Source organism: Lingula anatina, chromosome 2, assembly GCF_051362555.1.
Source record: "Lingula anatina isolate TDL-2025a chromosome 2, LinAna3.0, whole genome shotgun sequence".
In the NCBI taxonomy this organism is placed as follows: Eukaryota; Metazoa; Brachiopoda; class Lingulata; order Lingulida; family Lingulidae; genus Lingula; species Lingula anatina.
In genome coordinates, this window is record NC_141768.1 from 4,685,835 (window position 1) to 4,709,250 (window position 23,416).

Here is a 23,416-nt window from a genome sequence, read left to right on the forward strand (position 1 = left end):
CTCACGTCTAAATTCCGCTTTGACTAAAAGATATGTCTGAATCTCACCTGCTGCAATGAATAGCAATGTGCGCAGCTCATCTCACTACAATGCTTTCAGTGCACTGCGCAATGTCACGTAACAACAATATAGATCTAAGTGGGAGAGTCTGCTGAACTTGGGTGGACATGTATTGACAGAAGTCTAAATTTATGCATTTGCAGTAAGCATTTTAGGATTTACTCATTAATCTAACTTGTAGACACAAGGTCTAGTCTAGATATCTGTCATTTTATGTTGGGTGAGGGGTTCTTGTCCGTGCTGCCGGCTCCTGAACCGCTCACCTTGTCTGACCCGACAGGTACATGTAAATGAAACTTGAGAAGTTGTTGAGGTCATGAGAGAAGGATTTGACAAGGTGCATTGGCTTTATTTCCTCCAGAATTATCCAGGTAAGCTTTTTTTTTTAAAGCTTGTGTTTAGCTCGTCAAACCCGTTTTTGAACGTGGTAAGTAAAGAATGAACATTCTTTTTCAGGGGCGGACTGAAGCCTTCTTCTACAGTAAGTTCTGGGTATTCCCAGAAGACTGTCAGAACTTTTCAAGTTTGTATTTATGGGCATCTTATTTTTTCTATCGGAAGACGGTCAAAAGCGGAAGATGGATCAACAAAGATAATTGGAAGACTGTCAGAAAATATCTCTGAATTCGCCCGTTTTTTTGCCCTTTTATTTGTTACCAAACGTTTAGATAGACAACTGCTAATTTTTGAAATATTATTAGATCAGATAATTTTTAGATTTGGCTTGCTGTATGAAAACCATGTTAATGGGATTTTAGAAAAACAATTCAATTTAGTTTTCAGGGGTGGATCCATAGATTTTCTGACAGTCTTCAAAATCTTTGTTGATCCAGATAATTAAAAAATATCTTTGTTGATTTAACTTCATATTTAGCATGCATTTAGTTTGATGGGTCATAGTTATACCTTGCTTATAATCTGGCTAATGAGAAACTATCAAAACAGCTTTCTGAGATAATGGGTCAATGTTTACCCAAAGGCAGGTATCTTCAAACAAAGGTAGACATTGGTAGACGGTTTGACCACTGTGAAGATATTTTTAAATTGAAAGTAATTATTTAGTACTTGCTCCTAATTTTCTTGATATAATAACATTCTAATTAAGGCTAAAAAATTGGTCTGATTATACCATTTTATTGTTTAAATATGTAATGCTTTACAATCCCTCTCCTACTATTACTACCATTAAAAATATCCAACCAAATAGCCAAGTGCCTTTGAATTGATTCTGAACAAACCAACCGTTTTCCTTTTTAAAGGGCTTTTAAAAATATAAAATATTAAATATAAAAGGTATTAAAATACTTTAATACTGGTATGAGGAGTTAGAGTTCAAAACAAAGTAGTTTTTAATATTATAGTAGTTAATTCTAAATAGGAAGAGACATTTATCACTTAACAAAAAATACCTCGTTACATACCATGAAGATAGATTTTCTTAAGACAATCTATTATGTCTATCTACCTTGGCATACCTTTATTAAAACAAAAGATCAAAAACATACCAAAAGTTTCGATAACACCTAGGATTTTGTTTTTATTCTATGTTAAGAATTGCAGAGCCTTGCTGACTGTACATTTCACCTGGCACCCATGAAGTTAACATTTAATTGGTCCCAGATTGCACCTTGCAGTTATTACATATTTCAATATATAATTGGGTTGATCTATTTGATCTTTAACAAGGTAGATCAGTCAAGTAATTATAGACTGCATTCATACTTTGTTAGTAGTTATTGCATTCACAGATTTGTGAAAACTATGTGTACAATTTAGATCTATGCTTAAATGTAATCATTACCCATGTCACTCACTGTTCAAAAATTTTCACTGAAATGGGCATGGGTTTGTTATGTCAACGCACAGACATGCTGAAACTGTTGGTCCGATCGGTCATGACCGGGAAAATTTGTCTGGACTGGTAAAAAATTGGACTCGGTCACTCCAAAGGACCGACAAGAGTTTTAAGAACCACAATTTTGAATTTACAGTCATCATTCGACATACTTCACTAATCAAATTATATAAAACCTAAAGGGTTTTTTCCCTTCCATTTCAAACCTATCACATTCACAAACATTTTAGTAAGCCACCTAATCACACTGGTAGTATCTGTCTCAAACGTATAGGGTGATTTTCGGTCTGACAAAAATCCATTCGGTCCGGTAAATTTTTCATTACTGCCGGTCCAAATGTCCGGCCATTCTGAAAAGTTTTCAGCATGTCTGAATGCATGCGCAAAAAGCATCTTTGTGACATAAACAAAATGGCGAATTTGACAAAAGCCTGCCAGTGTTTATTGTCTGGTTTATTCAGTTTAATTTGCTTTTTGGTGGTGTTTTGAGAAAGTATATTGAAAATGTTCTGTTGATTGTATGTATCAAAAGGTAAATCCATCAGACTTTGCTTAGAATAACATTTATTTTGCCTTTATTGTAAGGGGATTTGGTTTTTATTTATAGTGTTATGTTTCCCCAAGGATATTCCTAACCCTTCCTCCGCTCTTGATGTCACGATTGTGTGACATTTTTTCTTTTGACAACATTTCAAAAGAAAAATATTTGAAAACAATTTTATTTGATGTGTGACATTTTTTTCTTTTGACAACATTTCAAAAGAAAAATATTTGAAAACAATTTTATTTGATGTGTGACATTTTTTCTTTTGACAACATTTCAAAAGAAAAATATTTGAAAACAATTTTATTTTTGTTAACTTGTAGCCCTATATGTCAGAAGGTATTAGAAAACAGACAAGCTATAATCGTTTTCTATTAATTGTGAAAACTTTCTCATCTAATTTGCCACAGAGGGGACAAATTAATTTTTGACAAAATGTTACTGTTTCAGTTCAGCTTCATTTTATATCAACTTCTATCACAAAATGTCTAGGCATCAAACCCTGGATGTCCCAATGGTCAATAGCAAATTTGATTCCAAGGGTAAGAGTACCATGGCTAAAAACTGATGTCCCATCTGTGACACCAAAACTTCATTTAATTGTATATTTATGAAAAATTAGGACGTGTTATTATGTGTAAACTTCCCAGATAGCTCAAAATACAGATATTTAGTCATTAGACAACACAGTGAGATAAGTTAACATAAGGGCCATTCACATTAGAAAGTTAACCGTGGTCGAGTTAACTCCGATTGAATCGCGGCCAGCGTGAATGGCCTAATGGTCTAGATGTAATTTTATAACTCCACGTTTTTGGCCTACATGTGAATACTGTGGAATTACCCCTCATGTAATTATGGTTTTGCAATTTTTTTTTTTTTTTATTACAATTTTTTAACCAAAGTTTGAAGATGGAAAATCTATTTTCATTCAAACATATTATTATCATTATATTATTATTAAAGGGAGGTTGTTAAATGACTTGTTCATATATTTATAGGAAGATCAGGAAGAAAGTAAATGAAAACCGTCCTACTTGACAATGCACAAATGGAGAAGAGGTTGGCTTTCTGGATGGAGAGTGGTGCTACTGGGGTGTATGCTTTGTGCCTTTCTCAGTGGTATCTTTGGGCTTCTAAAGCCTTTAAAACATGGAAGAAGAGAGTCCAACCAGAAGAGAACAGGTTAGGGAAAACGTGGTGACAAATTACCCTCTACCAGGGGGACAGATTGATTTTTCGCAGATATTCACAGATATATCTCTCGATAAATAGACAGTCATTTGGCTCTGTGGATTTTTCCATTTTCCCTATATTTATAATCTACCACCCTGGTAGAGGGTAGTGACACATAAAAACAGAGACTTCTCGTAATGACTATTTTGCAGTTTGCCCTACGGTTTTGCAATGCATGTATAATATGCTGTTTCATTAAATGTTTTAAATATTTTTGAACAGGTGAAGTATTGCACGAAGGCCAGGGTGTTAGAGAATTGATAGCAGCTGCAGGTGAGAATTGATTAATTTGGAATCAGTTTAAAATAGCACTTACAAATCCCCAGACTGGTACCATTTGTTTAGTAGGGGCTTTCTCTGGCATAAAATATTTGATGGCAATTCCTTTATTTTCAAAAGCCATACAGAGGGTGGATTAAGAGAGAATTTTTGACAGTCTTCCAAGTAATATTTGTTGATGCATCCTCCATTTTTGACTGTCTTTTGACAGAAATGAGATGCCCATCCATGTAAACTTAAAAAGTTCTGACATCTTCCAGAAGACCCAGAAGACGGCTTCTGTCCACCCCTGATAAAAATATAAATGGATAGAATCAAATAAAAATTTCATCAGCTGTGCTGTAGACTAAGAATAAATAAGGTTCCCTCTAGCAGGATCACAGGTGGATTTTTCACTAGATATTCACAGATATCTCTCTGGCTAAAACATGATACGATTCTCTGCTGTTACCCTGTTCTGAAATCTCAAGGATAATAACAGGGTTATTAATTATTTGCAGCGAGAGTTTGCGGGAAATTGGATCAATTAACATAGACCTATGGTGTCTGTGGGAATGGGGCCTGAATATTGCATATAAAAGCATGCAGAGAACTACTAGTAGATGTGTCCATTGTTCAGGCTTTTTGAACATGCAGGTCTAATACAGTCGTGTTTATCTAAAAGGGTAACTGCAAACAAAGCTCTCTTTTGACAAGTGCAGCATACTAACATGAAAAAAATGTCTCTTGGGGCTGTAACAATAAATTTATATTGTTATGCATATTATCCAACCCCAACTAATTAAACTTATTCAAACATTTATCCACTAATTCATTGAGCTCACTCAGCCCTGTTTGTTTCATAATGTGTGCATTGTGTACCAGATCTTCAACTTCAGAGAATTTAACTAGTACATGAATATAAAATACAATTACATGTATTAATGTTAGAGAGCACTAAGAATCAGATAAGTTACAAAGATTATTGCTGTAATAATAAGAAATATATTTATATTGGGCGTGAACCTAAACTTTATTGCTTTTAGCTTAAAAAAAAGAAACAATAACATTAAAATGATAAGATTAAATGCAATATTCTTTTTTTATTTATCTCCAGATGCAGCTGAAAAATTATTAGATGCAGCCATGGAGAAAATATCAGCTGTGGTTGAAAAATCAAGTAGTGCACTTCTCACAGAAGAAGAACTGGTAATGTTCATTTAAAGTTGTAATAAATACAATTTCAACTTAATGAAAGTGGAATCGGTATGTGATATGGAAACTGTTTTTTTTTTGTTTTTTTTTTACTCAACCAAAGAGGTGACTCTACATAATAAAGCCTGTCTGCATGCATGAGTTGTACTTGAGAATCAAAGTTGAGCACACTTCTTGTAACAGAATATAATTATACTTTTAGAGGGTTATAGAGTCCTGATATTATATGTTCTGATCACCCTGTCATCACCATTGCTGTCTGGAAAACATAAGTCCCTAGAGCTGCCAAATCACATTTTTATTTTCCTTCATATTTTCAGAGTGGCTTTGTATATTTATTAAGCCGTTTCTTTTTGAAAGTCGACTCTACTGTATTATTTTACTGCAAAGTTATTTTCTTTCTTTTAAATTTTTTTCATGTATTTTGGCAACATTTGCCCCATAATGCCAAACCCTAATTTTGTTTTACTTCAAATTTGCTGAGCGACTTTTTTATGTTTATGAGTATTTTTCCAAAAGTTACTGATTTTTTTTGTGTTCTTTTTTTTTTTTTTTTTTCCTGTTAGGTGTCTGTATATTTGCCAGCTTTGCTGCTTAGTCATGTATTGCTACAAGTAGTTAAAAATAAAACTTCTGATCTCTCTTTCGGACTCTTATCTCTCTAATGAAAAGTCAAAGTGGCAGTTAAGTTATGAACACTCGGGAAGTCGGGGGCCGGTTTCACAAAGCAGTAGTTAGTTAGCGATCGGTAGTTAGCCTCTCGCTAGTTATAGTGCCGTTTCACAAAGCAGTCGTTAGTTCTCTCGCTCGTTATTGTCTCGTTGTTGCCTTGGATATTTAACGACTGGTCAGACCAGTTGCTAACTCTAGAGTTTCATCGTACGCATGCGTAATGAGTGAAATAAAAAGGTTGCTTAGTTACCGTTGTCTGTCGTTTGTCTTTGTATCCAATATGGCGACGACCTTTCTTGCTATCCGTACCGCCAGACAGCAACGTAGACTACGATGGTTTCATGATAGGCGGAATCTATTAGAATATACACGCGATGATGCAATTTACGAGAGGTTGCGCCTAGCTGTGACAAAAAGAGTGGCAAAAAGGTGGTGGAGATCCTTTACGACGACCTCAAAGCAGACGTTCTTATGCATTTCCAGCCGCCGAAAATTGGAGAGTTAGAGCTTTCGCGACACTTTTACGCAAGAGTTCCACTTCCGGTAAACTGTTTCGAGACTACGGTGAGTAACGAGAGAACTAACGACCGAACTTTACGACTGAACTTAGAGATGAGTTAATGACTGCTTCATGAAACACCCCTAAAGTTTTCTCGTAAGCGAGATAGTTCAGTAGTTAGTTATTCTAACTAACTACTGCTTCGTGAAATGGGCCCCAGGCCTGAAAATGGATCAATATCCAGCAAGCAAACATGTTGAACAAATATGTTGGTAAGCTGCAAACTTACTGAAGCCATTTGTCTGGTCCTGTTTGATTAATTGATTCTCTTTTTTTTTTTTTTTTTTTTTTTTGTAACCAGAATGTGTTTACCTGGACCACAATGTTGCTATCGAGATATCTAACAGTTCAATCAAATGGATATTGTTTTCCTGCTAAAATATGTCAATTAAAAAAATTATCTGAAATATTATGCATTTGTTTTGTGTGATTTCTAGCAAGAATTTACAAGTTTTCAGCCTTTTTCTCCATTAGAATAATCTTTACTGTTTTACAGGTTATTTCCTGGTGTTATAAGACTGATATACAGTGGGTTGTGGCCTACTCAGTCTTGACATGGGTATTGTTTGCACAGTTTCTAGCTTCAATTGCCTCATTTTGTATAAACCTTTCACATCAATTTTATATGATATATGTGCACATGGGTCTATATGCCTGAAGACATCCATGACATGATACATCATTCACACCTGACTGATATCTTTAACAAGGCAGCAAAGCTGTCAAATGTACAGACAAAAAGCAGGAAATAACAAAATAGGCTACTGTCAATTCTGATGCAAAAGTACATTATGTTAAACTGCAAATTCAACATCAAATTCTAATTATGCTCAACAGGTAATACCAATGTAAGTAAAATGTGTAACAAACATAAGGCTTCAGGCCCATGGGAGTTCAAGTTCACCCTTTGAAAATGTAAAACTTCCAGAAAAAGAAGTCAATTAGACTGCTTTTCCAACTCAGGCTGCATTTTAGTCCTGTATTTCTTTTTTGAAAGTTTGGCAATAATAAGTAACATGGTTTTCCCATAATGGTCATCATGGCAGCAGCACCCAAAATTGTGTTTTCTTCTATTCTGATGCAATATTACATAATGGTTACCAGCATAATGACAATCAATTTTTAATAATAAAATATATGTATCATGGATTTTCAGAAAATGTGACAAGCATGGGTCTTCAAGCCTGTGGAACTTCAAAGTCACACCTTGAAAATGCCAATATGTGAAAAATTAAATTTCACAAAAAAACTGTTTAACTGGCAGATTGCATTGCCTACTGAAGCTATATTTTAGTCCCATGTTTCTTTCCTGTAAGTTTGAGAACAGTAAGTGACATGGTTTTTCTTAAATGGTCATCATGGGAGCAGTGCCCAAAATAGGTTTTTTTCAAATTTTGATGCAATATTACATAATGTTTAACAGCATAATGACCATCAATTTTAATAATAAAATATTAGTATCATGGATATTCAGAAAATGTGACTAGCAAAGGTCTTCAGGCCCATGGAACTTCAAAGTCACAACTTGAAAATGCCAAAATGTAAACAAGACAGCACTGTTCTGAAATGTTTTTTTTTTTCCATTTTTAACAATTTTTAACATAAAACAAAATTAACAGTTTACTGCCATTTTTATATGATCAACTAAAAAAATTGATGAGATGGGAAAAATATCAATACAGCAGTGTTTAATGTCCTATTTCTTCCATTCTGATATTCTGAACATAGTGAATGATTGAATCTGACAAACTGCAATGATATGAGTTTATTTCCATTTTTGAAACTTTATTACACAATACAGGATAACAAATTAACCATCATTTTTACAAAATCAACTAACAATGTTGTAAAGATGCAGGAAATGTCAAACAAACACTTTTAATATCTTATTAATTAAATAATGAAACTGTTAACATGCCTAAGAATTGAATCTGAGAAAATGTGAAAAAACAACATAACTTCTAAAATAATGGCCCAATTATGCTGATCTTTTAACTCAACCTGCATTTTAGAAGGATTGACCACTCCTGTGAGTTTAATGACAATTGGCCTATCTGTTTTTCTTATATTGTGTTTACAGTGTTGCATATATGCTGAAAAGTGAAAAAAAAAGCATAACTACTAAAATAGTGGCCTGATCATGCCAATTTTCTAACTTGACCTGCGTTTTAGTAAGATAGATTACTCCTGTGAGTTTCATGACAACAGGCCTATCGGTTTTTTTTTTTTTTTTGAAATGTGTTTACAGTGTTGCATATATGCTGAAAAGTGAAAAATAAAGCATAACTTCTACAATTATGACCCGATCATGCTGATTTTCGAACTTGACCTGCGTTTTATGAATATTCATCAGCTCTGTAAATATAAAGCCAAAATGTAAAGCTGCCTTCCACTTATCGTGTTTACAATGAAAGTGCACGGCGCCGGCGACGGCGATGACGGGGACGACAGAGGCAGGTGATGGCAATATGTACAGACACATCTATATATATTTACTGTACTGTTTGAGAACAGTAAGTGACATGGTTTTTCTTAAATGGTCATCATGGGAGCAGTGCCCAAAATAGGTTTTTTTCAAATTTTGATGCAATATTACATAATGTTTAACAGCATAATGACCATCAATTTTTAATAATAAAATATTAGTATCATGGATATTCAGAAAATGTGACTAGCAAAGGTCTTCAGGCCCATGGAACTTCAAAGTCACATCTTGAAAATGCCAAAATGTAAACAAGACAGCACTGTTCTGAAATGTTTTTTTTTCCATTTTTAACAATTTTTAACATAAAACAAAATTAACAGTTTACTGCCATTTTTATATGATCAACTAAGAAAATTGATGAGATGGGAAAAATATCAATAGAGCAGTGTTAAATGTCCAATTTCTTCCATTCTGAGATTCTGAACATAGTGAATGATTGAATCTGACAAACTGCAATGATATGAGTTTATTTCCATTTTTGAAACTTTATTACACAATACAGGATAACAAATTAACCATCATTTTTTAAAAAAATCTACTAACAATGTTGTAAAGATGCAGGAAATGTCAAACAAAAACTTTTACGTATCTTAATTATTAGTTTAATAATGAGACTGTTAACATGCCTAAGAATTGAATCTGAGGAAATGTGAAAAATATGCTGAAAAGTGAAAAAACAGCATAACTTCTACAATAATGGCCCGATCATGCTGATTTTCGAACTTGACCTGCGTTTTATGAATATTCATCAGCTCTGTAAATATAAAGCCAAAAAGTAAAACTGCCCTCCACTTATCGTGTTTACAAGGAAAGTGCACGGCGCCGGCATCGGCATCGTCATCGCCATCGCCATCGCCATCGGCGACGACAGACGCAGGTGATGGCAATATGTACAGACACATCTGTGTCTGTACATAAAAATGCATGATGTGAAGCCACTGTATGACAGTGTGGTTTCCCTGGGATCTACTTGTTCAAATACACTATACAATATCTGTGTAATGGGATATAAGCATCATTTTTTTACTTTTCAGATAACAGATTAATACTGTATAGAATAGCCTAGAGCAGTTTTATGGATTTTGTAAATTAAAGTAGTATTCTGATTATATTCAGGTTGTGCATCTACTAACTAGATCAGGGTTCAGTATAACCAACAGAAAGTCCCCATGGGAAAAAATGAGAGAAAATTTAGTAGAAGTTGCAGGAATTCAAAGGAAAGAAAGAGGTGAGAAATTTTGAATGGTTGCTTGGATCCAGTATCATGGTTCTTTGAATTTTTTTTAACTTCAAGGATATCATATTAAGAAATGCTATACTGAAAGTCTATCACAGGTCCAACATTTTCTTATAGTTGTTAAATACACATCAGTAACTAATCTTAAAATTATCAGAATATGACAAAAACATAAGGATCAGAGAAGAGTCGTCACCTCCTGGGTGTGTACAGATACTACCAGCCGGGTATAGCACATAGTCAACAACAAGCAGATACAGTCAAAAAATGTAAACAAGACAGCACTGTTCTGAAATGTTTTTTTCCATTTTAAACAATTTTTAACATAAAAAAATTAACAATTTACTGCCATTTTTATACGATCAACTAAGAAAATTGATGAGATGGGAAAAATATCAATAGAGCAGTGTTAAATGTCCAATTTCTTCCTTTCTGAGATTCTGAAGTGACATGGTTTTTCTAAATGGTCATCATGGGAGCAGTGCCCAAAATAGGTTTTTTTCAAATTTTGATGCAATATTACATAATGTTTAACAGCATAATGACCATCAATTTTTAATAATAAAATATTAGTATCATGGATATTAAGAAAATGTGACTAGCAAAGGTCTTCAGGCCCATGGAACTTCAAAGTCACAAATTGAAAATGCCAAAATGTAAACAAGACAGCACTGTTCTGAAATGTTTTTTGTTCCATTTTCAGCAATTTTTAACATTAAACAAAATTAACAGTTTACTGCCATTTTTATATGATCAACTAAGAAAATTGATGAGATGGGAAAAATATCAATAGAGCAGTGTTAAATGACAAATTTCTTCCATTCTGAGATTCTGAACATAGTGAATGATTGAATCTGACAAACTGCAATGATATGAGTTTATTTCCATTTTTATGTACAGACACAGATGTGTCTGTACATATTGCCATCACCTGCGTCTGTTGTCGCCGTCGTCGCCGGCGCCGGCGCCGTGCACTTTCCTTGTAAACACAATAAGTGGAAGGCAGTTTTACTTTTTGGCTTTATATTTACACAGCTGATGAATATTCATAAAACGCAGGTCAAGTTCGAAAATCAGCATGATCGGGCCATTATTGTTGAAGTTATGCTGTTTTTTCACTTTTCAGCATAAATGCAACACTGTAAACACATTTCAAGGAAAACTGATAGGCCTGTTGTCATGAAACTCACAGGAGTAATCGATCCTAGTAAAATGCAGGTCAAGTTCGAAAATCGGCATGATCGGGCCACTATTTTAGTAGTTATGCTGTTTTTTCACTTTTCAGCATAAATGCAACACTGTAAACACATTTCAAGGAAAACCGATAGGCCTGTTGTCATTAAACTCACAGGAGTGGTCAATCTTACTAAAACGCAGGTTGAGTTCCAGAATCAGCATAATCGGGCCATTATTTTAGAAGTTATACTGTTTTTTCACATTTCCTCAGATTCAATTCTTAGGCATGTTAACAGTCTTATTGTTTTACTAATAAGATACATAAAAGTGTTTGTTTGACATTTCCTGCATCTTTACAACATTGTAAGTTGATTATGTAAAAATGATGGTAAACTTGTTATCGTGTATTGTGTAATAAAGTGTCAAAAATGGAAATAAACTCATATCATTGCAGTTTGTCAGATTTAATCATTCACTATGTTCAGAATCTCAGAATGGAGGAAATTGGACATTTAACACTGTTGTATTGATATTTTTTCCATCACATCAATTTTCTTAGTTGATCATATAAAAATTGCAGTAAACTGTTTATTTTGTTTTATGTTAAAAAAAGTGTTAAAAATGGAAATAAACCCATGTCAGAACAGTGCTGTCTTGTTTCACATTTCCTCAGATTCAATTCTTAGGCATGTTAACAGTCTCATTATTTAACTAATAAGACATGTAAAAGTGTTTGGTTGACATTTCCTGCATCTTTACAACATTATTAGTTGATTACTTAAAAATGATGGTAAACTTGTTATCGTGTATTGTGTAATAAAGTGTCAAAAATGGAAATAAACCCATATCATTGCAGTTTGTCAGATTCAATCATTCACTATGTTCAGAATCTCAGAATGGAGGAAATTGGACATTTAACACTGTTGTATTGATATTTTCCCCATCTCATCAATTTTCTTAGTTGATCGTATAAAAATGGCAGTAACCTGTAAATTTTGTTTTATGTTAAAAAAATTGTTAAAAATGAAAAAACAAAAAAAAAAAAAAAAAAATTTCAGAACAGTGCTGTCTTTGTTTACATTTTGGCATTTTCAAGTTGTGACTTTGAAGTTACATGGGCCTGAAGACCTTTGCTAGTCACATTTTCTGAATATCCATGCTACTAATATTTTGTTATTAAAATTGATGGTCATTATGCTGTTAAACATTATGTAATATTCCATCAAAATTAAAAAAAAAACTATTTTGGGCACTGCTCCCATGATGACCATTGAAGAAAAAACCATGTCACTTACAGTTCTCAAACAGTACAGTAAATAAGTACAGATGTGTCTGTACATATTGCCATCACCTGCGTCTGTCGTCGCCGTCACTGTCGCTGGCGCTGGCGCCGTGCACTTTCATTGTAAACACGATAAGTGGAAGGCAGTTTTACTTTTTGGCTTTATATTTACAGAGCTGATGAATATTCATAAAATGCAGGTCAAGTTCGAAAATCAGCATGATCGGGTCATTATTGTAGAAGTTACGCTGTTTTTTCACTTTTCAGCATATATGCAACACTGTAAACACATTTCAAGGAAAACCGATTGGCCTTTTGTCATGAAACTCACAGGAGTAATCGATCTTACTAAAACGCAGGTCAAGTTCGAAAATCCGCATGATGGGGCCACTATTTTAGTAGTTATGCTGTTTTTTACACTTTTCAGCATATATGCAACACTGTAAACACAATATAAGAAAAACAGATAGGCCAATTGTCATTAAACTCACAGGAGTGGTCATTCCTGCTAAAACGCAGGTTGAGTTCAAAAATCAGCATAATCGGGCCATTATTTTAAAGAAATGCCGTTTTTTCACATTTCCTCAGATTAAATTCTTAGGCATGTTAACAGTTTCAATTTTTAATTAATAAGATACGTAAAAGTGTTTGTTTGGCATTCCCTGCATCTTTACAACATCATTACTTGATTATGTAAAAATGATGGTAAACTTGTTATGGTGTATTGTGTAATAAAGTGTCAAAAATGGAAATAAACTCATATCATTGCAGTTTGTCATATTCAATCATTCACTATGTTCAGAATCTCAGAATGGAAGAAATTGGACATTTAACACTGCTCTATTAATATTTTTCCCATCTCATCAATTTTCTTAGTTGATCATATAAAAACGGTAATAAACTGTTAATTTTGTTTTTATGTTAGAAATTGATAAAACTGGAAAAAAAAACATTTCAGAACATTGCTGTCTTGTTTACATTTTGGCATTTTCAAGTTGTGACTTTGAAGTTCCATGGGCCTGAAGACCTTTGCTGGTCACATTTTCTGAATATCCATAATACTAATATTTTATTATTAAAATTGATGGTCATTATGCTGTTAAACATTATGTAATATTGCATCAAAATTAAAAAAAAAAACTATTTTGGGCACTGCTCCCATGATGACCATTTAAGAAAACCCATGTCAGTTACTGTTCTCAAACTTACAGGAAAGAAACATGGGACTAAAATTCAGCTTCAGTAGGCAATGCAGTCTGTTTGGTAATTCTTACTGCCAGTTAAACATTTTCACATATTGGCATTTTCAAGGTGTGACTTTGAAGTTCCATGGGCTTGTTTATTATTGCATCAAAATTGGCAAAATTACCTCTTTCGCATCCTTTTTTCTGTTATTTTGTCTGTACATTTGACAGCTTTGCTGCCTTGTTGAAACTTTATTACACAATACACGATAACAAGTTTACCATAATTTTACAAAATCAACTAACAATGTTGTAAAGATGCAGGAAATGTCGAACAAACACTTTTACGTATCTTATTAATTAAATAATGAAACTGTTAACATGCCTAAGAATTAAATCTGAGGAAATGTGAAAAAACAGCGTAACTTCTAAAATAATGGCCCGATTATGCTGATTTTTGAACTCAACCTATGTTTTAGCAGGAGTGACCACTCCTGTGAGTTTAATGACAATTGGCCTATCTGTTTTTCTTATATTGTGTTTACAGCGTTGCACATATGCTGAAAAGTGAAAAAAAAAGCATAACTACTAAAATGGTAGCCCGATTATGCTGATTTTCGAACTCAACCTACGTTTTAGCAGGATTGATCACTCCTGTGAGTTTAATGACAATTGGCCAATCAGTTTTCCTTGAAATGTGTTTACAGTGTTGCATATATGCTGAAAAGTGAAAAAAACAGCATAACTTCTACAATAATGGCCTGATCATGCTGATTTTCAAACTTGACCTGCGTTTTATGAATATTTATCAGCTCTGTAAATATAAAGCCAAAAAGTAAAACTGCCTTCCACTTATCGTGTTTACAATGAAAGTGCACGGCGCTGGCGACGGCATCGGCGACGACAGACGCAGGTGATGGCAATATGTACAGACACATCTGTGTCTGTACATAAAAAGTTGAAAGGAGATTTCAATTACTATGTGGCTGGCATAACTATGAAAATTAAGGCACCCAATGACCTCTGACTGGGGCTGCATAGTGGAGAATTTGAATCCAATGTAAAGAAATTATAGTTACATATGAAGTGAACATGGATTTCCTATAACACAAACCAATTCTACTAGTTACTCGTACCACCCAAATAAAGTTGACATATCAGGGGACAAACTGCATGGATAATTTGGTCAGCCTTAAAATAAAAGAGCTCTAAAACTGCACCCTCTTCAAATTTCTGGTGATTTATTGACCTACAATACACGTACTTATCTCGGCATGAGGTAGTAACGTATGGCACTTTACTTGCATGTGCATGTGTGGTTTTATTTAGTATTATTTACTATGTAAAGCAGCACGATAAGATTCCTTTTTTAGGGAACTTATAACATTTTTATTTGCTTTTCTCCAATTCTCTGCAAAATTTTTTTTTCCAAAACTTTTAAGCAAAAATAGATACCATTATCAAATTAAACTTTAAAGATGGAAAAATCCATTCTGTGTTTCATTTTCCATTTCAGGTTTCCTCACCATTGGTATTTCATCAGTAAAACGATCAGACAATGCACAGTACCTTCATCGAACAATTCAGTCAGTCATCATGGAGACATCAGAGGAAGAGAAAAAAGAAATTGTGGTGGTCATATTTTTAGCAGACTTCGATGACATGTACAAGAACAGAACTAAGACACAATTGTCAGAAAATTTCAAAGAATATTTAGATGGTGGATTTCTTCAAATTGTAGAAGCTGAAAGAAGTTTTTATCCTCCAGTTCATAAGCTGAACCATAATTTCAATTATTCAAGTAAACTTATGCAAGAAACCTCAAAGCATAATATTGACCTAGCTTTCATGTCTTTCTATGCTTACAACATGTCTCAGTACTATCTACACTTAAATGATGATGTTTTATGTGCTCAGAATTTCATTAAAGACATAAAACATTTCATTCATCAGATGCAGTCTTACAGTTGGACCATGTTGCAGTTTTCATTTCAAAGATGTTTAGGAAATTTGTTAAGATCTGAGGATCTGCCTCAGTTAGGTCAGTTTCTTCTTCTCTTTTTTGAGCAGCAGCCATGTGACAGGTTAATAACACACTTCTTAAAATCAAAGAATCAATTCAAGAGCTTTCTCAAAAGGCCAACTCTTTTTCAGCAACAGGACTTACAAACTAAACAAACCAATGGATCAGATGACGTAAATGCCATGCACTTAAAACAAAAAGATTATTTGCCTCTTCGTGGAGAAAATCCTCCCGCTTTATGTAGTACTAATTTAAATGCTGCATCCCCAAAGCATGTATTAAATCATGCTTACTTGAATGATGGCAATTTCTTTTGGGCAAAATCACCAAAACGTGATGGTTACATCCTAGTAAAATTCCTGGAGTTGCAAAGAATATATGCTGCTGAAGTGTACACTGGCCATGTCCTTTACAAGGATGATTTTTTGTATAATGGCATCATTGAAGTTGGCAAAGCTAGTCCTGAGAGTAGAAACATCACAAAAAATGCTTCAGCCGAGTTGAATCCGTTTGCAGTTTGTGGGGAGTTTGTGGCCATAGGAAAAATAAACAGCCCTTTCTTTTATTACAGGGATATGTCCAAACATTTGGATTTCCCTGCTGCTTGTGTGAGAATAACAATAATTGAGAATCAACTTAATTGGCTTATTATTCAGAATATCAAAATTGAGTCAGAGAATGCTAAATCTGTAAACTAGAGGTTCAAAGAGGGAGAGGTCAACTCTAGAGTTCTTACAACTTACCAACTGTGCAATGCAACACCTTGTTATATGCATGTATCAGTTAGGCATATAACACGAAAATGTTCATTTTGAGCTGAAATTTAAAATGGATGAAGTAGATTTGTGGGTAAACATATCTCAAATGCTTTGTTTGTGCATAATAAAATTGATGTTAAACTTGTAAAAATATGCCAGTTTTATATACTGACAGTCATTGAAAACACATCAGAAAACTTTCTTGTACTTTTTTACTGAGAATCCATTCCAACCATGTAAAGGAGTACAAATGCACTTGTTTGGTCATAAGAGATTGGGATGACCACTATTTCATATTTCACACAAACACTTCTTTTCTTAATGTGCCAAAGGAACTTTTATATTTTTTGATAAATATTAAATGATGCGTTTTCATTGACTGTCAGTTTATATTTATTTTCATTAAGATAAAAATGAGAAGTTATACAAAGAAAAATTATTAAGAGGAGAGAAATATTGTGGTAGTGTAAAGTCTCTTTCTTAAAATGTATGAAATTTAATGTAATTTAATACATTCTTTAGTACAGTGCAGTCCTCAGTTACTTGACATTATATGTTGTACCTACCCATCTCGCACTGTTCAATTAGATTATTAAAACACTGTATTTGCAACATTTATTGCAATAAAAAATGTTTTTTAATCTGATAATCGCTGTGCACTTAATCCTGTGAATTGGAGAAAGTGATAAAATCCAACCAGAAATTATAATCAACGTCAAACTATATAGAAATCTAACAAACTACCTGTGAAACAATGAAGAGTCTGGAGAAAACACACAACAGAGACGTAATGAAAACCCCCGATTCGCATGTACAAGGCAACTAAGTTCTCTGAGCATCTACGGCTTAGTTCTATCTCACGTAAGCCCTTTGTGAGTGAAGACGAGGCAGAATTGGTACAGTTGCTTTTAGTATTTTTAATGCCCTTTGCTTTATTATACTTAGGAAGTGAAATCATGACGTGTATGTACAGCAGACAGTTTGCCCCCACGGCATGAATTAATTTACCAGAATTTACCAAAATGTTCACAAAAAACCTGAATAGGGCTAAAAGGGAAAAGTGTAAGCTACTTTCATTCTTCTTCATTTTATTGGGGTAAACTATAAAAACTAGAGGATCAGAGAGTTGATACTGCCTCCAGGTATTGTACCACCAGCTGGAGTACGCGCATTCTTATGGAAAACTAAAGAAAGGGACACCACCTCCAGTGTTGTGATTGGCAAGCTCTACAAAATGCAGTAAACAAGAGTTCTATATTTTTTGTTAAAAATTTCACTTTATAACAAAATCATGGGGAAATTTTAAAGGTCAAATCCAAGTTTGTGAAGTGCCGTTCATGGTAAAAAGGTCAAAGGTCAAATTCAAGGTCACATATTGCCAGTATATGATTTCCTATTCAAGTTTAATAGTAACTATGGGCATATCTCTGCCAGCTTTGGAGTATTTCACATTTAATTTTCACCACTGAATTTTGCGGCACTGTACTTTTTGATATAGCGCAACTCCTAAACCATATCTACTGGGTAGAACAAACAAACAAACAAAAAAAAAAAAAAAAAAAAAAAAAAAAAAACACCTTCAGTATAGTGCATTTTTTTACCATAAACTGAACTTTGCAAGTTTTCCATCCATTATATCTCCAAAACTGGCAGAGATACGCCCATAGCTACTATTGACCTTGAATAGGAAGTCATTTACTCTGTCTTGCCATTTGTTGCTCAACCCATCCCTGCAATGTGATTCTTTGCTTTATACCATTTCTAATTAATTAGTTCTTAATCACTGATCAGTCACTAAGATAGCTTTTTCTTCCCTCAACCTAAGAGAGAAATATCAACATCAAGTACTTTTGTTTGAGGTGATTAACATTTTCAAAGTTTGAATGGGGAAAGATGAATAGCTTTGCAGGACATGTGGACATAGAAAATACCTTTCGGGCATTTTCAAACATTAACAGTAAATCTTTCGTCCAGGTGACAATTTTTTTTATAGAATTATATTTCTTCATTTAGTAGTTCAAAATAGGATGGTCAGAAATACCAAAAATGGTGATTCAAAATGTTTATTTATGTTTCAAAATTCCGTTTGTGTATATCATCCCTAAAACTAAGCCTAATAGTTGCACATTTCAGTACTTTGTTTGGTTTGGTTAAAAAATTAATCTTTGTAGGGCAAATAATCTAATAAATCTGCTGTCAGTGCAGGTATTATTCTGAAAGTAGCAGGGTTTTTTTTCTACCCACAAAACCTTTGATCACTCACAACTTACTATATTAGAAGCTTACAATGTAATAACATAATTATATTATAAGAATATAAGGCCTTTTGGCATATGCAGAAACTATGAACCTTACACCCCATTTCCATAGATTAGATCGACCTACTTTGGATTGACCTAACTCCCTGGGGGTTCGCGCTGAATAGCTGCCAGCCAGGCGGACACGAAAGTTAATTGCCACTTACGGCTTGTAGTGGGCGGGGACGGACACTTAAGGGGGATTATCTGACGGTAGTCTGGTGAGACTCCCCGCGGTGATAGATCGATCTAAAGTTGTGGGAATAGACCCTAAGTCTGATAGAAACATAATCTAAAAATAGTTTATTGCATGTTTTGGTGATGATTTTGTTGAAAAAAAAAAAAAAAAAAACAACCTTGTCGTTACTATTGACCTCCAGTCAGGGCCGTAGCCTGAGCAAAATGCCAGGGGGGGCAGTAAGCGGACACGAGGGGGCGAAGCTACCGAGGGGGGAGGGTGTGGTGTGTAAAATTCCAAATTCCAGGGGGGGCAGCTGCCCCCCCTGCCCCCCCGGAGGCTACGGCCCTGCCAGTAATATATCTGATGTCAAGGAACATTTCAAAGTTTTAACATGGTGACTGTCCAAGCATATACTCATAAATACTAATATTTACAATATAACTCTCAGTAATCGAATGTTAGTTAAAATAACTGTTGCATATGTTTTGGGTCTGTAGGCATTACACTCCTTGAATCTTCTCCTCTCCCACACAACAAGCATTCCATTTCATACATCTGAAAAAAAAATGAAAACACTGCCATCACTTTTATAGAGCAACAGGTATTTCCTCACAATCACCTCAATGTGAATCACACCATGTCTCAGTTTTGTAATATAAAATTCAATACTAGTACACTCCCTGGCACAAAGTTGGAAATATAAAAAAAATTATACATGTATCACATAAATGTCAGATATGAAATTGAAATTAATAAATCATAATTTCTCAAATTAACTAATCTATAAAATAATCTTCTACTTAGCTTTGAAGTTGATTGCTATATCAGTGCAGCAATCTAACTTTAATCTACTAATATAAATGTCACATTCATATCTACATGCAAATCTTTATTCCACATATACTAGTTTGATGTAATATTGATTTTACATATGTACATGCACTTCAAACTTCAAATATTCTCTCCTAGATCTCAAAACATATTGACCCTTTTGAGCTTTTGTTTTTATAGCCCTTGCATCAGCTCAAATCCATGGTTCTAAATAATAATCTTCTATCTTATTGAAAAATTAGACTTGCCTGATATTCATCATCTTCAACATAAAATGAGTATCTATGATTGGCTATAATGTGGCCGCATTCTTGGCAGACATCTGAAAGAAAAAGCTTGTTACAACACAAAATATAAGTACATTTGTACATGTACTGCAACAGTTGCATTTTTAAATATATCCATAAAATGAAATGACAGATCATCAATGACACCAAAAAATATTATTTTAAAATTGGATACACTGGAAATTACTAGTACTAGTATGTGAGACAATACAACAGGTTCAGTCAATATTCCCCAGACTAGTACCTTTCTGACAATATTTTATCCAAGGCATTTTCACAAGTGTGTTATGCGTGTAAATAATCTGTGTGCTACAGAGATCTAGATGAATAATATGCTTACGCTGATATGTTATCAACTCTTCCCCATCTTCTTCTTCTTCTGTTCTGTTAACTATTTTAACATCACCCAAATTATTGCAATGTGCACACTTGGCAAAATTCATCAGGTAGGATCCAGTTTCAATGCATACAGTTTCCTATAATATTCAATGTTAATGTATAAAATTAATACCAAATAAATTTTTACTGCTATAAAAAGGAGTGTTAAGGAGGGAATGTAGGTTTGAGATTTTCTCTTAAAATAAAGGTCTTGGCTTTTTTATTCCTGTCACATTCATTTAACGTATCTTCAAAATATCTAATTATGCTTGGAACACAGCTTTAACTTCATCGTGTGACGTAATATTGGGATTTTGGGGACAAAAACACCATTTTTATACACCTGATTTTCTCAGGCACCTGGACAGCTATAAACTTGCTTTTGATGTCATTATGACACTTGAACAAAGTACTACAGCATGGAGTCAGGGATTTTTCTTCAGACACTTATTGTTGATTTTATCTATAAAAACGTGAAATTACATCAAAATATTAGGGAATTTTCACTTTCAAAGTCTATAAATTAGAAAAGAGAGGATCAATCAAAATTTCTTAAAAAGCACTTTTAGAGCATACTGTTCATAATTAGCATGGTGAATTTGGTCTCCCTCAGGTGTACAGGTAGATAGTTAAAGCTTGTTAAGATAACGCTATCTCGTCAATATTGAAAGCAAAGAAAACGAGCAAAAACCCTTTCAGTGAAGTTAATTGTCCATATAAGCAAATAAAATTGTTGACAGCTTTACCTGTTATCATTCTGACGATCGCGAAGATGGGTACTCTTTTGCCGGTTGAAATTAGCTTGTTTGCATGTATTTGGATGTCAGAAAATCTTATTTTTATATCAATCTCACCTCCTGTTAGTAACTTCAAGGGGTTACCGCTAGCACTGCCAGAATGATTGACAGGCAATCAAGTAAGCCCTAATGACCCAAGCAATCAGTGGCCACGTCAATTGCCGTCGGGGAAAGTGTTAGGGATGCGCTCTAGGATGTGCACACAATAGCAGCATCGCATGCGGTCTTGTCCACATTCGCCAAGCGAAAAATGGTTCGAAAACACGGTCGTGTTACAGGACGCCGATCGGACCACCAACAACAAGAAATAGACGCAACCAGAAAGGCTTTGTTAGAGGAAATGTCTAAAGTTGGGTGAGTCAGGAAAAATTCTGCGATAATTGTTGAAGAAAAAAAAAACACTATGTCGGCCTTTAAAGTGCGTACATGAATCCAGAACTTTACCTAGAATTGATGCTAAGGCTAATTCTCCAGCTCATAATTCGGAAAAATCAAAATGTTTATAATAAGCTCTTTCGTGACCTCAGCCTGATATAGTTCGCGCGGAGTCTAGCGATATCATTAGATTTATTTGCTTTACTTTCTTTAATGCACATGTATTGAACCTATGCGCCACCCAGTGAATAATTATGCTAGAGTGTGGGCTCAAGTCCTGTATTTACGCAAAACAATCTTGTGTGTTATTCCAGTATATTCCATACAGGTGACTTTAATAAGCAGAGAATTTCTTTATATTCCGTGAAAAATACACTAAATTTATATAAAATAATATCATGGTTGGCCAAAAAAATGTACGCACAGTGCATCCGTGCGTATGCCTAGTTACCCCCATGTATATTTTTAAAATCTAACACTAAACTGCATCGACCTGTTGGCGAAAATGGATAGAAAGAATGACGATTGTTGTCACGGGTAGCAAGCAACGGAATTTTCTTCTTTTCTTTTGCGTATCTCAAAAAGTTAACAAGAAAATCGAAAGAACGCGTGTAACAACAAGCAATATTCAAGGGAGAACGAGTATTTCGAGCAAATCCAATGTGTCGGAAAAGATTCATCTTAGCGCTGATCACAATCAAGAGAGACTATCAAAACAGCTTAAGCGGAACAATAGGCACTGCTTTGCCGATCGCTGTTTATGACAAAGGGGGCATGGCGCATCCCTGTTCTATTGTTTCCCTAGACGTGCTGATGCTGCTAAGGTCCGCCCACCGAGTTTACCCATGCCAACGGCCCTTGACAACGAAGGCGGGGCATATACCAGGCCACCGCTGTCGATGTGTGCAGCATCAGAATAATCAGAAAAAACAAATTTTTTGTTCAAAATGTAAAAATTTTATTCTGTTAAACGTTAAATACACGTTTAACCAATAATTAGACATAAAAAACCAAAAATGGCTATTTTTAGCTATATTTGGGTACATCCGCTCCTTAATGCATGGGTTTTTGTGCTAGGCATTGTAATATTTTTTTAGAATTTTACAGCTTTTAAACCTCTTCTGCTAAGAAACAGTACCAACTTTTTAAATTATTGACTAATCTATTAAGGTCATTTATTTTTGGGAGTGGGAGTTGCAAGCTGCCATTGATGTTTAACAGCACAGATAATTCGAAAGAGGGCAAAATGTTCATCACGCACGACAATGAAACGATACCATCACTACATGTACCAGTACATGTACTGTACTGTACATTATCATGTACTAGGACGAAAATTCATAGTCTGTGCTTACAGACAGTACATATCAGAATCGTCAATAGGAGTGGTAATGCATGAATTTTCGGGCTAACTACTGTACATAAACTCAGTACATGTACATACATGTACACTGTCAATCATTGAACATTTTATCTTATTCATTACAAACTTAAACAGCCGATCTTCATCATGCAGTAATTTAGTCTAGTTTTGTTTAGAATTAAATTATGGAATTATGGAAATATTTAGAAATAAGGAAATCTTGGTACCCTGTCAGGATATTCTTCCTTTACCCAGTCTAGGCACATGCTGCCACTTTGTTTGCTTCCTTCATTTTGGCCTCGTTCCCATGTCTAAACCTCGTTGTTACGTGATATTTTATTTGTTGTTTTGATTGATGAAGCA

The 23,416-nt window shown here is 34.4% G+C and overlaps 2 protein-coding genes across 5 annotated transcripts; one reads left to right on the forward strand and one right to left on the reverse strand.

Moving 5' to 3' along the window:
• Positions 1-64: 64 nt before the first annotated feature.
• Positions 65-17,193, forward strand: LOC106174249 (alpha-1,3-mannosyl-glycoprotein 4-beta-N-acetylglucosaminyltransferase C). 4 transcript variants are annotated; one of them, XM_013555710.2, is made up of 7 exons: positions 109-202; positions 517-541; positions 3,461-3,644; positions 3,918-3,968; positions 5,071-5,162; positions 10,001-10,112; positions 15,280-17,193. In XM_013555710.2, exons 3-7 carry the CDS (start codon positions 3,503-3,505, stop codon positions 16,482-16,484), a joined length of 1,602 nt encoding a protein of 533 aa, XP_013411164.2. In that variant the 5' UTR covers positions 109-202; positions 517-541; positions 3,461-3,502; the 3' UTR covers positions 16,485-17,193. The 4 variants fall into 4 exon arrangements, with proteins under 4 accessions (XP_013411163.2, XP_013411164.2, XP_086862801.1 ...); XM_013555709.3 differs by lacking the exon at positions 517-541 and having other exon boundaries at positions 65-202; XM_087006675.1 differs by lacking the exon at positions 517-541 and having other exon boundaries at positions 115-431.
• On the reverse strand, positions 16,700-23,408 carry LOC106174252 (protein Churchill). The gene is made up of 4 exons (XM_013555713.2): positions 23,281-23,408; positions 20,481-20,616; positions 20,102-20,175; positions 16,700-19,577 (listed from the first exon to the last, which is right to left on the reverse strand). Exons 1-4 carry the CDS (start codon positions 23,317-23,319, stop codon positions 19,485-19,487), a joined length of 342 nt encoding a protein of 113 aa, XP_013411167.2. The 5' UTR covers positions 23,320-23,408; the 3' UTR covers positions 16,700-19,484.
• Between the last annotated feature and the right edge of the window lie 8 nt (positions 23,409-23,416).

Coding starts and splice junctions, on each gene's coding strand:
- LOC106174249 (XM_013555709.3), top strand. CDS start 3,503: ATGCACAAATGGAGAAGAGGTTGGCTTTCTGGATGGAGAGTGGTGCTA. Junction 3,645..3,917: donor GTCCAACCAGAAGAGAACAG/GTTAGGGAAAAC, acceptor ATTTTTGAACAG/GTGAAGTATTGCACGAAGGC. Junction 3,969..5,070: donor AGAATTGATAGCAGCTGCAG/GTGAGAATTGAT, acceptor ATTTATCTCCAG/ATGCAGCTGAAAAATTATTA.
- LOC106174252 (XM_013555713.2), bottom strand. CDS start 23,319: ATGTGCCTAGACTGGGTAAAGGAAGAATATCCTGACAGG. Junction 20,176..20,480: donor AGAGTTGATAACATATCAGC/GTAAGCATATTA, acceptor TTTTTCTTTCAG/ATGTCTGCCAAGAATGCGGC. Junction 19,578..20,101: donor TTGAAGATGATGAATATCAG/GCAAGTCTAATT, acceptor TTTTTTTTTCAG/ATGTATGAAATGGAATGCTT.